Source organism: Podarcis muralis, chromosome 2 (assembly GCF_964188315.1).
Source record: "Podarcis muralis chromosome 2, rPodMur119.hap1.1, whole genome shotgun sequence".
Lineage (NCBI taxonomy): Eukaryota > Metazoa > Chordata > Lepidosauria > Squamata > Lacertidae > Podarcis > Podarcis muralis.
In genome coordinates, this window is record NC_135656.1 from 113,352,371 (window position 1) to 113,369,150 (window position 16,780).

The 16,780-nt window shown below is 47.5% G+C and overlaps 1 protein-coding gene across 1 annotated transcript in view; it reads right to left on the minus strand.

Moving 5' to 3' along the window:
- The window catches only part of LOC114592138 (complement C4-like), a 63,287-nt gene that overhangs the window by 5,298 nt on the left and 41,209 nt on the right, over nucleotides 1-16,780 (minus strand). The window contains exons 26-38 of the mRNA XM_077920919.1: nucleotides 16,211-16,367; nucleotides 15,757-15,897; nucleotides 15,067-15,238; nucleotides 14,706-14,917; nucleotides 13,467-13,625; nucleotides 13,177-13,236; nucleotides 11,962-12,055; nucleotides 11,013-11,196; nucleotides 10,662-10,752; nucleotides 9,049-9,123; nucleotides 7,345-7,450; nucleotides 3,755-3,844; nucleotides 1,565-1,657 (exon numbers count right to left, since the gene is read on the minus strand). Of these exons, the coding sequence (XP_077777045.1) occupies nucleotides 1,565-1,657; nucleotides 3,755-3,844; nucleotides 7,345-7,450; nucleotides 9,049-9,123; nucleotides 10,662-10,752; nucleotides 11,013-11,196; nucleotides 11,962-12,055; nucleotides 13,177-13,236; nucleotides 13,467-13,625; nucleotides 14,706-14,917; nucleotides 15,067-15,238; nucleotides 15,757-15,897; nucleotides 16,211-16,367 (1,634 nt within the window). The remainder of the gene's footprint in view (nucleotides 1-1,564; nucleotides 1,658-3,754; nucleotides 3,845-7,344; nucleotides 7,451-9,048; nucleotides 9,124-10,661; nucleotides 10,753-11,012; nucleotides 11,197-11,961; nucleotides 12,056-13,176; nucleotides 13,237-13,466; nucleotides 13,626-14,705; nucleotides 14,918-15,066; nucleotides 15,239-15,756; nucleotides 15,898-16,210; nucleotides 16,368-16,780) is intronic.

Here is a 16,780-nt window from a genome sequence, read left to right on the forward strand (position 1 = left end):
TCATTTTATATTTTCCCATGCATTTTGTGTCAGGCCTGAAAGTTTTTAGCTGTCAACTCATTTGCTTGTTAATGCTGTGGCTTTAGCAGCCATGAACCCAGGTGTTGCTTGGGAAGCCTAAAAAAATCAGTGCAGTTCTGAAACCAGTGGTTAAAATTCAGTGCAGCTTGGAAACCAGTTTTTAGAATCAGTGCAGTTTTGAAATATGTAGTTTAAAACCACTGCAATTTTTTTAAGGTTCAGTCTGTTATGTTGATTCAAGAATGTTGCATCCAAGCTCAGAAAGAAATCTGCTGCTTGATCTCAAGGACCACCGTGCAAAATTTGTTTACGATACCTTAAGAGGTGTATAGATGCACAGCAGACAAACAAAAAACTCTCCAACTTTCATGTTGTTCGCCACCGTCCTGAAATCTCTCAGGCAGAGGGCAGAATACAAATATTTTCAACAAAGGCATAAACATCAGACCTCAGCTGGGTCTGCAAGTCGGCTACAGAGCTGCATGCGAGCCACAAGCAGAAAAGATGCAAAGTCTGAAATTATGCATCACAGAGGCTTTGAAGGAGACCCGGAAACTACAACTAATCCAGAATGTGGCAGCTAGACTGGTGACTGGGGGGGGGCTGCTGAGACCACATAACACCTACATTGTTATGAAAGACCTACATTGGCTCCCAGTACGTTTCCGAGCACAATTCAAAGTGTTGGTGTTGACCTTTGAAGCCATAAATGGCCTTGGTCCTGTATACCTGAAGGAGTGTCTCCACCCCCATCATTCAGCCCGGACACTGAGGTCCAGTGCCGAGGGCCTTCTGGCAGTTCCCTCCCTGCAAGAAGCCAAGTTACAGGGAACCAGGCAGAGGGCCTTCTCGGTAGTGGCACCCACCCTGTGGAATGCGCTCCCACCAGGTGTCAAAGAGAACAACAACTACCAGACTTTTAGAAGACATCTGAAAGCAGCCCTGTTTAAAGGTAAAGGTAAAGGTACCCCTGCCCATACGGGCCAGTCTTGACAGACTCTGGGGTTGTGCGCCCATCTCACTTAAGAGGCCAGGGGCCAGCACTGTCAGAAGACACTTCCGGGTCACGTGGCCAGCGTGACAAAGCTGCATCTGGCGAGCCAGCGCAGCACACGGAAACGCCGTTTACCTTCCCGCTAGTAAGCGGTCCCTATTTATCTACTTGCACCCGGGGGTGCTTTCAAACTGCTAGGTTGGCAGACGCTGGGACCGAACAACGGGAGCGCACCCCGCCGTGGGGATTCGAACCGCCGACCTTTCGATCGGCAAGCCCTAGGCGCTGAGGCTTTTACCCACAGCGGCACCCGTGTCCCGCAGCCCTGTTTATGGAAGCTTTATTGTTTGATGGACTATTGTATATTAATATTCTGTTGTGAGCTGCCCAAAGTGGCTGGGGAAACCCAGCCAGATGGGCGGGGTATAAATAATAAATTATTATTATTAATATTAGGGGTTAGAGATGGTGAGACATCAGTGGGGCAAGAGCCAAAAGAGCCGGGCTGGAGAGGCTGGAGGGTCTCTGATCCCTCCCCTAACTCCTTACCGTAATGTACACGGGGACTATAGCATGCAAACTCCATGCGTGCTTGCTCCGTAATGGCCTCGTCGAGGGTACGCTTCAAACGCGGACAGGCACCTGTGCAAGTGAGGGAGGAGATAAGGTCAGGTTAACTAGATGTCAGGGAATGGTTTGGATCTGAAGATGGGGGAATGCAGTCGCAGGCAGACCACCTTCTCTCAGAAGAGGAGGGGGAGTATTTGCCACCCCCCCCAGTGTTTTCAGAAGAGACAGGCAGACACAGACACAGAAGCTGAACAGATTAGGGAGGAGATACCCAGCTACGAGATAGCGGCAAGAGATTCAGAAGGGAGGAGGCAGTTGGGAGACACATTAATTGAGAGTGTGGGGGAACCCCCCTCCCCACGGACTCAGAGGTCTGAACGTATCAGAGAGCAAAGGAGGCAGAGAGGGGGAGGAACTTTATGTTGACTGGGTTCGGAAGATGTGAGGAAGTCCAGTTGGATTTACAAAATGATTTGAAAGGTTGAACTTTTTACTTTTCATTTTTGCTTTTTTCTGTTTTTTTTTTGTTCTTTTTTTCTCTCTATGTTTACAATATGGAATATATGTGTGAAAAACCAATAAAAAATTACTTTTAAAAAAAAAAAAATGTTGGAGTGCTCCTTGCTGCAGAAGTAGGGAGTTGGATTCAGAAGTGGCAACTGCCCTCCTTGCGGAGAGCTGTGTATTTTGTGACCGCAACATGAAGCTTTAATAAAAGAAGAAGAGTTTGGATTTGATATCCCGCTTTATCACTACCCAAAGGAGTCTCAAAGCGGCTAACATTCTCCTTTCCCTTCCTCCCCCACAACAAACACTCTGTGAGGTGAGTGAGGCTGAGAGACTTCAGAGAAGTGTGACTGGCCCAAGGTCACCCAGCAGCTGCATGTGGAGGAGCGGGGAAGCGAACCCGGTTCACCAGATTACGAGACTACCGCTCACAACCACTATAGCACACTGGCTATAAATCTATCAACTGCTCATTGATTCTTATCTATGGAGTTACCAAAGGGAGGGGAGGACTCTCCGAGCTTGACACTACGTTCCCCTGGCAGGGAAGAATGGATGGTGCATTAGTGCAAGGCTGGGTGCTGAGATGCTTCAACAGAAGTGGGCAGGGAGGTGGTGTTTAGGCAGTCCAGGTTTGTAATGGAAGAGGTGTAGGGAAAGTGAGCACAGAACGGGGACCAGCAATGGGCAAATCTGTCCATTCCAGTTCCTCCCCGTTCCTGACTTTTCTCATCTCAAACTCTCCACATTTCCACATCAGTCGGCTGGTTTCTTTTATATATAAAAAGATAATAAAAGCCCTCATGATAATAGATCAGCATTTTAGTGCAGCTTTCTCCTAACGTATCCATTTTTGCAAAGCAAGTCCCCTTAAAATAATGTGATTTTTGTATGTGTGTGTGTGTACGGTACTTTCACTAACATTTGTGTTTTTATACAATCCTGATTCCTGGTATGGCGAAGAAATTTCCTGAGGATTTCATGTGTGTGTGTGTGTGTGTGTGTGTGTGTGTGTGTGTAAAGGTAAAGGGACCCCTGACCATTAGGTCCAGTTGCGGACGACTCTGGGATTGCGGCGCTCATCTCGCATTATTGGCCGAGGGAGCCGGCGTACAGCTTCCGGGTTATGTGGCCAGCATGACTAAGCCGCTTCTGGCGAACCAGAGCAGTGCATGGAAATGCTGTTTACCTTCCCACTGGAGCGGTACCTATTGATCTACTTGCACTTTGACGTGCTTTCGAACTGTGAGGTTGGCAGGAGCAGGGACCGAGCAACAGGAGCTCACCCCGTCGCGGGGTTTCGAACCGCCGACCTTCTGATCGGCAAGTCCTAGGCTCTGTGGTTTAATCACAAATGGCTGCAGAAATGCAGAGAAGCTGAATTTGAGACTTGAAAAACGAGAAAAGGGGAGAAAACAGACCCTGGCACCATCTCTCCATCCCAACTCCCAGGCAGGTGGGGTTTGAAGCACAGCCTAAAAAGAGGCGTGTGCAGGGTCCCTCAGATCCTGCTGTTGGTCGCATTGCCTTAGGGAACCTCAAGCCACCATCCAGGCGAAACGAAGGAGGTGGCGTGTTTGTGCTGCGGGAGGGATGGGCCTCCGATGGCCTTGCTCCAGATTTCCCACCACCCCCAGCGGAAGGCCGCCCAGGCAACCTCACCTTCGGCGCACTGGCAGACGTCTTCGGAGCACAAGGCCGACACGTACTGAGGCTTGTTGGGGGCTCCATAGAAGATGCTGCAGCGCTGGTCTGAAAGGGGAAAGGAGAACATTTAGAAATTGTATGTGACATAACGGTGACATGATCCACATGTGGTGGACGTGTGAAAAGATTAAGATTTTTTGTGGGGAAATATACGATGAATTTAAAAAGATGATGGGGATAACTTTTACGAAAAAAACGGAAGCATTTCTACAGTGGTACCTCGCAAGACGAATGCCTCGCAAGACGGAAAACTCGCAAGACGAAAGGGTTTTTGGTTTTTTGAGTTGCTTCGCAAGACGATTTTCCCTATGGGCTTGCTTCGCAAGACGGAAATGTCTTGCAAGTTTGTTTCCTTTTTCTTAAAACCGTTAATACAGTTGCGACTTGACTTCGAGGAGCAACTCATAGAACGCGGTGTGGTAGCCTTTTTTGAGGTTTTTAAAGACTTTGGTGATTTTTGAAGCTTTTCCAAAACTTTTCCGAAACCGTGCTTTGCAAGACGAAAAAATCGCAAGACGAAAAAACTCGCGGAACGAATTAATTTTGTCTTGCGAGGCACCACTGTATTAAGTATTTTAGATAAAGAGATCCCAAAAAATCTAAGAGGTATTCTTGTATGCAACCGCAGCGGCTCGTATACTTGTGGCCAAGGCATGGAAAGATCACGAGGCTCCAAAAAGAACAGATTGGCAAATTAAATTACAGGAATTGGTGGAGGCGGCTCAATTGACTAGTAAACTCAGAGGAAATTCAAAGCAACAATTTGCGAAAAAATGGGATGGTTATAGAAGATATGTTCAAAAATACAATAATAGTTTTGACTCTGTGCTAGCATTCGAGTGATAAAGGAAATAAAAGGATTTATTATGTTTTCAGAATGTATTGGAAAATTTATATATAAAGGTTTATTGTTTTGTGTACGTTCGATTGTAAGATAAAATATATGCAAAGAGACTTGACAGGAAGTCAAAGTTGAAGAAAAGATTTTGTAAGATAAAAGGGGAAAAATATTTACTTTCATTATTCTCATTTTGTGTGGGGGTGTGGGGGTGTCTGCACATATGTGTGTTTTTGTATGGAATGTTTGGGAGGAAATAAGACGGTAAATAACAAATGACAAACTAAATATTGATGTATGTAATTTTTATTTCTTAAATATATTTAGTGGTAGTATGGTTGTATTGTTTTTTGTACCATAAAATCATTCAATAAAAATTATTTTTAAAAAGTAAGAAATTGCGTGTGAATGTGCATGCATGTGTGTGTATACCGTATTTTTCGCACCATAGGACGCACCGGACAATAGGACGCACCTTGTTTTAGAGGGGGGAGAACAAGGAAAAAAAATTCTCCCCCTCTCTGCCCAGCGCCCCTTCAGCGAAGCGGCAGGAGGCGCTGCGCAGAGAGGGGGAGAATTTCCCCCCTCTTGTTTTCCCGCTCAAAAACAAGGTGCCGTTTAGCCATAGCCCCGCGACCCTCTCCCGGCTGGAGAGGTGATGCGTGACTATGGCAGCAGCCTCTCCGCTGCACCTATCCGCTGCTTCCTGATTGGGATTGGGTGGCTCCTGCGGACCAATCAGACTGCTGCATTCTGGATCCTATTGTTCTAGGACCAATCAGATTGCTGCATTCTGAATCCTATTGTTCTAGGACCAATCAGACTGCTGCATTTTGGATCCTATTCAACTCAGTACATAACGCTGGGCTTCCACAACCAGCACCTGCCATGAACCACCATTGGCAGGACTGGCGGCAACAGCAACAGATATGTCCTAAGCTTATGATAATATTTTATTCCCTTGTTTGTTATGCTGCTTTAAATATGCACTTTATATTTGACTTGCTTTTGTTTTCTTCTGAAATGCTTAAGGTAATTTTTTTGTTTGTTTACTTTGTTAAATGTGAATTCTGACCTCCTTTGTAATGGCCTTTTTTTCATTCTTTAAGATGGCGTTTGAGTTTCCTGTTAATCACGTTGCATTGAATGTATGCTTTATATTTGACTTTATTCAGTAATGTTTTAGTCTGGATTGTTTTATCTGATGCTTTAATGTGTTGTAAACCACTTTGAGATTATTTCTTAGAAATATAAAGCAATATAGAAATAACAACCATTTTGTAATAAGCTTTTGTGAACCTGATCCAGGTTCAAAGTCCTTCTGTTAATTTGCAAGGCGTAGGTCCAGAGTATGTCATAAACCATTATATCCCACCTTGATCTCTGTGGTTGCCATTGTCATTCCTTAAGTTGGTTAGGTTCATTTGACCACAACAAGAAACCGAGCCTTTAGCATCATCAGCCCAGGATTGCGGAATAAATACTCTGCCAACAGAGATCCAGCAACTGCCTTCTGTTTCAAGTTTTAAACGCCTGTGAACAAGTCTTCTATTCCACCACCAGACCCATACCAGCAATCAAAAACACATTTTTCCAAAATAGTCAGCTGCTTTCTTATTTTAACTACATTTAATGTTTTGTTTTATTTTATGGAGTTATGTACAATTCTTGCAAATTGCTCTGGTGGGTGGTGGTTTTTTGCAAATACAGTGGTACCTTGGGTTAAGAACTTAATTCATTCTGGAGGTCCGTTCTTAACCTGAAACTGTTCTTAACCTGAAGCACCACTTTAGCTAATGGGGCCTCCCGCTGCCGCTGCGCCGTTGCTGCACGATTTCTGTTCTCAACCTGAAGCAAAGTTCTTAACCCGAGCTACTATTTCTGGGTTAGCGGAGTCTGAAACCTGAAGCGTCTGTAACCTGAAGCGTCTGTAACCCGAGGTACCACTGTAGTGGTATAGAAATATTTTTATGAATAAAAGAAAATACTTTTGCATCTCACCAAAACCTCAGCATATTTGTCTTTTTTCAGAAAGTGAATGAGGTTGTTATTTGTTTGTTTGTTTGTTTGTTTGTTTGTTTGTTTGTATACTGCTCTATACCTGCAGATCTCAGGGTGGTTACAACATAAAATCACAAAAACATAAAATACACAATAAAAACAAAAACAACCCAATAATCTCCCCCCCCATAGGGCTTTCCCTCCCTATCTTCTCACTGTGTACCCCATAAACCTGCACTGAAAATTCTCCCATTGCTCCAAAGCAGATTTAGGGGTTGTGGAAGCACACAAAGGGAAGGGAGAATCTTGTTCTATGAATGCAAAAACTCATTTGACTCCCGCACAGAGCCAACCTAAGTTAATCCCCTGGATAGAAAATATCAAACTTCTCCAGAACATTCTGGCTTGATTCAGACATAGCACCTCTCTCTCTGCCTAGGTTTTAAGTTGCAAGCAACTCCTGTTAAAATCAACCTGGGTAGTTTTGCATGTGGTAATTAAATTACAATCTCAAACTGAAGAGGATGTTGTCATGTCAGGTTACAATGTAATGAGCAAAAATTATCCCTTAATTGCCTGCTACGGCCAGCGAAGGCAACACTCTCCTGCTCCCTAAAGCCGGAGCTACGAAACCTTTGCTCCACCAGAAAGATGCAGCCTGGTTCCCCCGCCGCCACTCAGGCCCTGTGACCTGTCAATCACTTACCTGGTTCATAAAAATCATAGATGGTGGCACTGGCTGGCTGGATTTTCCCCACAGGCACCAGCTGCTTTGCTGTAAATGATAGGCATTCGCGTCCAGATGCTGGCACCTATAGATGGGTATATTTAAGAACCTAGGAGAAAGCCCTTGCCTGCTGTATCGATCTAGTGGCCTGTCTTGTCTAGCATCCTATTCTCACAGTGGCCAGCGGGAGCTGAGCAGCACAACCACCTCTGAAATAAGTAAACAAAGCAGCTGACCAACTAAAAGGTAAAGGGAATTTGACCATTAGGTCCAGTCGTGGCCGACTCTGGGGTTGTGGCGCTCATCTCGCTTTACTGGCCGAGGGAGCCGGCGTACGGCTTCCAGGTCATGTGGCCAGCATGACCAAGCCGCGTCTGGCGAAACCAGAGTAGCGCATGGAAACGCCGTTTACCTTCCCGCCGGAGTGGTACCTATTTATCTACTTGCACTTTGATGTGCTTTCGAACTGCTAGGCTGGCAGGAGCAGGGACTGAGCAACAGGAGCTCACCCCGTCATGGGGATTTGAACTGCCAACCTTCTGATCGGCAAGCCCTAGGCTCTGTGGTTTAATCCACAGCGCCACCCGCGTCCCTGCTGATCAACTAAACCACAGCAAAAAGTGACTGAAAAAGATCAGAGGCAAAAATCCAACGCAAAGGCTGGAGGGGGAACACAACAACAACAATGTAAAGGAAACATATGATGCTTCCTTATATCAGATCAGGCCATTGGACAATCTCCCCCAGCTTCCCCCAACCTGGTGCCCTCCAAATGGTTTGGATAATTATCCAAGGCAGCACAAGGTGTCGCTGGTACTGGTAGGGTGGGAGGCAGGGAGGCTGCCAGTAGGTGGCGCCAGAGCCAATGGCAGGCACAGGCAACGCGTTCTCTCCTCCTCCCTGCTGAGTTCTATAATGGCAATGCTGAGACCAAGGAAGGAGGAGGCTGAGAGCCAGTGCCAACCGCTGGATGGGATGTAAGTAGCGTGGCAGACTGAAGGCAGATCGAGGCTGGCAAGGCAGCGCATTTGCCTCCACTGAGCTCAAAACATCAGAAGGGCACTAGCGTGACTGCCAAGTGCAGTCTATGCGAAGTGGAAGCAGTCCTCCAAAGGCAAAAGCCCTGATAAGTAGAGATGTGAGGGACCAAATCCAGGGCCTCCTGCATATCATTTCAGAGTTGGTTTTGTGCTGTAAGCAGGGAGATGCGAGTTCGAATCCCCGCTCGGCCATTACGCTCACTGGGCCAGTCACTTCAAAAGGGAGGGGACTCCAGCTGCTTGGCTGGAAGGTGCCCTCGAACCCTTGCTTCTTTGGGTGAAAGATAGAGAGGCAGGTGTCAGAGTGCGCAGAAACTAGCCTAGTGCACAAGGGCAGAATCGACCTTTGTCGCTCCGCCCACTTTCACCGCTTTGCCTCGCCCTCTTCTGGCATGCGGCCCCCAGAAGGTTGCAGAGAAGCAAATGTGGCCCTCGCTCAAATAAAAAAAGGTTTTCTGCTTCTGCCATATAGTCCAAAGTGGAGTAAATCAAAAGGCAGGTTGGGTGGGTGCCATCCTGGCCTCTTGCACATTGCAACGGGGAGGGGGAGAGAGTTCATCTGAACTCCTCTGTGCAGCTGCCCTTCCTCCCTGCCCCCCCCGCCTCTGTTCTCATGGCGTAATCCTGCAGACATCTCTCTCACCGAGTCAAAGTAGAGCAGCAGCCGCCGTCCTTGGATCTCCCAGTGGCTGATGTATTGATCGGGGAGAGTTCGCAGCTGGGAGATTGAGGAAAGAAACAAGGAGGTGAAGCGGCAAACAGGAGCGCGGAGGTCGTAAGGAGAGCTGGCTCTGGTGCAGCGCTCTGTTCTTGCAGTGGTCAACCGGACACCCCCATGGAAACCCGGAAAGGAGGGCCTGAGGACAGAAGCCCTACTCTCTCCCCACCTGAGATTCCCGCCCCCCACTGGAATTGAAGGCTTGTCCAAAAAGGTTCCCTCTCATCCTGTGCCGCTTTCCCCCCAGGAAAACACACTCTTTAGCACTGAATTGGAGCAGGCGTCAATGTTTGCTCTGCTTCAGCGCTAAAGATCAAGTTTCCCCAGGGGGAAGGTGGCAGGAAAGTCTGCAGGAGCTCTAAGAGACATAAAATAATAATAATAATAATAATAATAATAATAATAATAATAATAATAATAATAATAATAATACTATATTTATACCACAACCGTCTGGCTGGGTTTCCCCAGCCACTCTGGGCGGCTTCCAACAGAATATTACAATACAATAACCTATTAAACATTAAAAGCTTCCCTAAACAGGGCTGCCTTCAGATGTCTTCTAAAAGTCTGGTAGTTGTTTTTCTCTTTGACATCTGGTGATGCCTCCAACAGCAGAGAATATGGCCATTGTGGCAATAATAATAATAATAATAATTTTGGAAAACTGTTAAAATGATATACAATGAAATTCAACCAAGGGGATTTGAGGAATTCACTTAACAATGTTATTATGATCGGTTTAATTACGGCTAGGATTTATGTTTGTTTGTTTGTTTGTGTTAATTTTTTGGGGAAAATCAATTGTAAAAATTGAAATAATAATAATAACAATAATAATAATAATAATAGCCATTGAGGCAACTAAGCAGGATAAGGTTCTCATAGCTGAACAGCATCGCCACAGTCCTTTGTCCTGATGAGGCTCTAGAAGATGAGGCAATTCAGTCAGATGGGCTGGGAATTACAGTGGTGCCCTGCAAGACGAATGCCTCGCAAGACGGAAAACCCGCTAGACGAAAGGGTTTTCCGTTTTTGAGTTGCTTCGCAAGACGATTTTCCCCATGGGCTTGCTACGCAAGACGAAAACGTCTTGCAAGTCTTGCGATTTCCCCCCCGCTTCCCCCCCTTTTTCTAAGCCGCTAAGCCGCTAATAGCCTTTTAGCAGCTAAGCCGCTAAGCCTTTAATAGCCGCTAAGCCGCTAAACCGCTAATAGCGCTAAGCCGCTAATAGGGTTGCTTCGCAAGACACAAAAACCACTAGACGAAGAGCATCGCTGAACGGATTCTTTTCAGTCTTGCGAGGCACCACTGTATTATTATTATTACTACAGCAGACTGAGTGGTGGCCCATAATACTAGGCCGGGCCCAGCCATTTGATGGAGGGCTGGTGTGCTAATGGACCAGGCTGCCCTTGTGCTGACGCATATCTAAAGGCCACACGGGGAAGGGAACTTGATGGGGCTTGGTGGGGTCTTGGCAGGCCTGGACCCTGAGCCTTGTCATATGCCAAAATGCCCACACAGCCTCCGCTCACCTCCTCAAGGTAGTTCTCGTCCGGATGGAAGCCGCTCAGCAGGGTGATGTCCACGATAACCATGCCAGAGACATGAGCCCCTGGTTGTCTCCTGTAGGGAGGAAAGAATTGAAAACAAAAAGGTTAGGGAAAGGATATTCAGGTAGCGGCAATATCACACAATGGTTAGAGTGTTCGGCTATAGAGTTTTGGGCTAGCATGCCACTACGGGCCCCAGGCAAATACTTGCCTTCCCCTAAAAGGCAGCGCCCAAAGAGAGGAATGGAGTTCTTTCCTCCTCAAAATGGCCCAGTTCTGGTTAGAACCAGAATATTATGCCCGTTCAAGAAAAGTCTGTTCGTCAAACCTTACCAGAAGCAAACATTGTAGGTGACCTCCTTCTGCGCCTGCCCAGGGTCTTTGGCTTCCCTCCTGCGGCGTCGGCGGGCGTCAAACACTTCGATCGGTGACAACGGCTGGTCGGCAGGGTCTGCTTTCGGCTCAGAATCCTCTAGGTTGTAATCTTCATATTCATAGTAGTAGTCTAATATGTCGGCTGTTGCGGACAGAGTTGAAAAAGGTCAAGATGGTCAAGGGGATGGAGCAAATTCCCTACTGGCAACAGTTGTGGCATTTGGGACATTTGAGTTTAGAGGCAAGTTGACATAAAGAGGCGAGTTTATAAAATTATGCAGTGGCTGGAGAAAAGTTCCGCCCTCTTTCGCTCATAACACTTGATGAATGCTGGGAGATTCATGACAGATGTACAGTGGTACCTCAGGTTAAGTACTTAATTCGTTCCAGAGGTCCGTACTTAACCTGAAACTGTTCTTAACCTGAAGCACCACTTTAGCTAATGGGGCCTCCTGCTGCCGCCGCGCAGCTGGAGCATGATTTCTGTTCTCATCCCAAAGCAAAGTTCTTAACCTGAAGCACTATTTCTGGGTTAGCGGAGTCTGTAACCTGAAGCGTATGTAACCTGAAGCGTATGTAACCTGAGGTACCACTGTATATATAAAGCCACTCAAGAAGGCTGTGGATAATTCAACGCCAAAGGCCCGGAGGAAAGAAATTTCTGCCTGGAGCCTAAAGACAAGTAACGAAGGTCCCAGGCGAGCCTCCCTGGGGAGAGCGTCCCCCAATTGAGGAGCCACCACTGATAAGGCCTGCTCTTGCATTGCGGCCCTCCAAACCTCTCGTGGAGCGGGCTCACAGAGAAGGGCCTCAGAGGGCAATAGTGGAGTCCGCGGTGGTTAATGTGGAGAGTAGCGGTCTCCCCAACTGCAGAATCATAGAACTGGAATCTGAAGCCCAGACTTACGTGCACGCTGAAAAGAACCACTCACGTCCACCTGCAGCCCGAGAGTCTGGCACGAAGTGTTTTGCACAGCCAAGACGTGGTATTGCTTCAGGACCTGGAAGGGAACAGAGACAGAAGAGGAGTGCTCCTCCTTGCTCTCAAGCTGTGCACTCGCAGTAACGACACTGGAGTAAAGGTTTGTTCAGAGCCCAGGAGTCACAGCCTAAGGAGGATGAAGCTGACAGGCTTCAGGTAGAAAGTGAGGCAGGGTGGGGGGCTGTAGTCGTAATAGTAGTAGTAGTAGTAGTAGTAGTAATAATAATAATAATAATAATAATAATAATAATAATAATAATAATAATGAATTTATTATTTATACCCTTCCTATCTGGTTGGGTTTTCCCAGCCATTCTGGGCAGCTCCCAGCAGAATACAGTGGATGCTTGGGTTGCAAACGTGATCCGTGTGCACATTCGCAACCCGCAGCGGTCACAACCCGTGTCTGCGCACGCATGGTTTGCGATTCGGTGCTTCTGCACATGCACAAAGAGCGATTTAGCATTTCTGTGCATGCATGACCGCCGAAACCCAGAAACCCGTTCTGGTATTTCTGGGTTTTGGAGGTCCGCAACCTGAAAAAACACAACTTGAAGCATCTGTAACCCGAGGTATGACTATATTAAAAATAGAATCAAACATTAAAAACTTCCCTAAACAGGGATGCCTTCAGATGTCTTCTAGAAATCATAGATAGTTGTTTATTTCCTTGACATCTGAAGGGAGGGCGTTCCACGGGGTGGGTGCCACTACCAAGAAGGCCCTCTGCCTGGTTCCCTGTAACCTCACTTCTCACAGTGAGGGAACTGCCAGAAGGCCCTCGGAGCTGGACCTCAAGTGTCCGGGCTGAACAATGGGGGTGGAGATGCTCCTTCAGGTATACTGGACCAAGGCTGTTTAGGGCTTTAAAGGTCAGCAACAACACTTTGAATTGTGCTCGGGAACTTACTGGGGGCCAACGTGGGTCTTTCAGGACCGGTGTTATGTGGTCCCGGCGGCCACTCCCAGTCACCAATCTAGCTGCTGCATTCTGGATTAGTTGCAGTTTCTAGGTCACCTTCAAAGGTAGCCCCACTTAGAGCGCATTGCAGCCCTTCCTGAATATAAAGCTTATACAAATGAGGGAGAAGCAGTTGGTTTTAATTAAAAGCAAAGCAGACAAATGATGAAGCTACTCACGGTTAGAGTCCCTTTCCCCTTCCCTTCCACTTTCAGATGGATGTTACTTCCCATGGAAAACTGAAGGTGGGAGAAAAACGAGGAGGGAAAGTGAATGGCCAGAGCAAATAACACTGTAATACCTACACGGCAACAGCAGCCCCCAGGGTTTGCCTCATGAAGGGGCCTGTGGGACTATGGATTCTGAAGGGATCCCACGATCCACCCCTGGTCAGGCTGATCTGCCCAAATCGAATCAGGCGAGTGTCCGGAATCCTAGTTTGGCAGGAATCCCTACCCCTCACCCTCACCTGAAGTTCTTCCTGGATCGGATCATTCGACCGCCCAAAGGTAAAGGTCCTCGGCAAGCTTTTCCCGGGGATTTTGAGGGTCACTTTCAGCTCGTTGTCCTCCTCCTCGAAGGAGCTGATCCAATAGCGGGACAGAGCTTCTAGTGCCACCACTGTGTCCTGAAAGGAGAGAGAAGTGGGCCAGTTTATGAGAGTTTGAGTGGGAAAACACAGCCTGCACTAGGCTAGTCCCTGAGAATTTGAGAAATGATGGCCAGCAGCCACAAAGACCACCCTCCGTGCATTCGTCAAAGCGCCCTTGAAAGCCACCTGAGCTGGTGGCCATCAATAGTCCCTCCGTTTAGTAAGCAGGGACCAATGGTACCAAATAGTATGGGAAACAGCCCTACTAGAAAAATTAACCAATAAACTGAAACTGACAGATGTATGGCTCCCCTTTATCACATACACAGCCCTAAAGGCAACGACAAAAATCCACCAACAGCATACAAATCAATATGGCTGTTATTGTTGTTTAGTCGTTTAGTTGTGTCCGACTCTTTGTGACCCCATGGACCAGAGCACGCCAGGCACTTCTGTCCTCCACTGCCTCCCTCAGTTTGGTCAAACTCATGCTGGTAGCTTCGAGAACACTGCCCAACCATCTCGTCCTCTGTCATCCTTGTGCCGATCTTTCCCAACATCAGGGTCTTTTCCAGGGAGTCTTCTCATGAGGTGGCCAAAGTATTGGAGCCTCAGCTTCAGGATCTGTCCTTCCAGTGAGCACTCAGGGCTGATTTCCTTCAGACTGGATAGGTTTGATCTTCTTGCAGTCCATGGGACTCTCAAGAGTCTCCTCCAGCACGTGATCCAAAACACCCACCCACCCCACTCTCACATGAAAACAACGACCACCACAGCCAACCACAAATGAACAATCACACCCTAAGCCAAACCCAACCTCTCTCACCACCAAAGGAACACAAGTGAACAGCAAAGAACCTGCACAAGCAACGCTGACACCAAACCCCACATATAGTAAGTAAAATAGTTAAATATAAACATCACCACCCGATCCCACCTATCTTCCCCCCTCTCCACCTCTTTCCCCCTTTTCTTCCTAATGTCTCAACAAATGAAACTGTAAAAATGTTACATGGGGGGAAAAATAGGAGATAAGAGACACTTTTGTAAATCAAGAAAATCTTTAATAAAAAAAAGTCCCTCCGTTTTGTAAACATGCCCTGCGGGAGACTATACCTGGGTCGATTTGAAGCCTCCCCCATAGTTCCTCTGCTCCGTCAGCCACCGAGCCACCTTGCCTGCTGAGGCAATGTCGTTTTTCTGCAACAGGTAGAGGAGCCCGTATGCGGTGGCCTCCACCGAGATGGCTGAAGCAGGAGGCACCCGGCCAGGTTTCTTCTCATTCCGCAGCCGGTCCTTCTCCACTTCCCAGAACATCATGGTGTTGTCTGGAAGAAGCATGAGAGGTCAGAATGTAGGGGCCATGCAGAGGCGATGTATTGGGGAAGGGGACACACACACGCGCGTGTGGCCATAATCTCGTGCATTAGCTCGGAATCTGAAAGGCCAGAGTTTTATTGGGATTGAGGGCGATTACTTTTGTCCTCCGTAGCGAGACTCTTCAGGCGAACGCCGGAACTCGCAATGGCTGACTGGTCGTCGGAAGCGATTGACAGGGCGTAGCTGGTGATGGCGACAGGGTACGGGCCCAGGGATTGATCCTCTAGCTTGCGGGAAAGGAAGGCAGTCGCCTGAGCCAGGCCGTTTCTCTGGAAGAGAAGGAAAAGCAAATATTGATTGATACGTATTTGAGTGTTTGTAGCTTACAATTTGCCATAAGAACACAGCAAGGTGGGACATGCAACATTACAGTGATGTCAAGGGAGGAGGAAGGGAAGGAGGTGGGGAGCCTTGCTGCCTGGGCAGGAAGAGGCAGGATCAGCCAGGTGTCAGGTGCCATGAGGGATAGAAACTTGATTGTGTGGTTTTTTTTTTTTAAAGTTGAAAATGGAGATTCTGGGCCGTCTGGATTTCCATGTCCAGCATATTACCTGGCTCTCCAGTGGTTTCTTAATATAAGAATAAGAATAAGAATAAGAATAAGAATAAGAATAAGAATAAGAATAAGAATAATAGTCACATAGTTGTTTATCTCTTTGACATCTGATGGGAAGGCATTCCACGGGGTGGGAGCTACCACCGAGAAGGCCCTCTGCCTGGTTCCCTGTAACCTCACTGCACATATTTTCTGCTTGCCCCGGCGCTGCAGCCTTCCCTTGCTTCTTACCAGTCGGCTCAGCTGTTCCTGCTTCGCTCTTTCCTGCTCTGGATCCGACTCCTCCTCTTTGTACACAGCCAAGGCCTCCTGAAGCGCAATGGTGATGTACGCCGTGAGCGAGATGCCTCCATGAAGGCCACCAACGCCACCCTGGGGAGGAAAGACAAGGGAATGCATGGCTGACGGAGAATCGATTCACCCTTTCCGAGTCGCAATAGAAACCAAAACTCAGCCATCCTTTGAAATTTGCACTCACCTGATTTTTGTGATGCAGGTCTCCAAACAAAGTTTACAATAATAGTGTGCGTAAAAATGAAGATATTGGTGAAATGCATTATATTATGGGGAAAGTGCTTGCAAAAATGTGTACATAAACCAATGTGTTAATTAGGAGAAATTTGCATGAAAACGCCAGTGAGTTTTCATTAGGTTTGATTTTTTTAATGGTTGCTCAGGAGCTCACCTGCATCTCCCGATGATAGACAGGATGTGGGTCTTCGAAGGAACCATCCTCTTTTTGCTTATTCAGCAGCCACTGCACCGTCTCACGGATCTTGGCCTCATCCACCTCTTGGTACTCGCGGCTCAGAGTCAAAACCTTTGTCACGAAAGCCGTCAACCTGGAGGGAAGGAGAGTCGGAGGACAGGCGAATAATCAGACACAGGTGTGGAGATTGTGTGTGCATGCACATCTGATTGTGTGTGCATGCGCATCCAGGGCCCTTAATGGGAGCTGGTATTTAAAAAGGAGGCACTGAACATGGCTGCAGGGACTGCTCTGCTGACTTGGGGTGCCTCCAAGCGGTCAGCATTAAATTGGAGGTTTACAAGCACATACCATAGGGACACGGGTGGCGCTGTGGGTAAAACCTCAGCGCCTAGGACTTGCCGATCATCAGGTCGGCGGTTCAAATCCCCGCGGCGGGGTGCGCTCCCGTTGCTCGGTCCCAGCGCCTGCCAACCTAGCAGTTCGAAAGCACATCAAAGTGCAAGTAGATAAATAGGGACCGCTTACTAGCGGGAAGGTAAACAG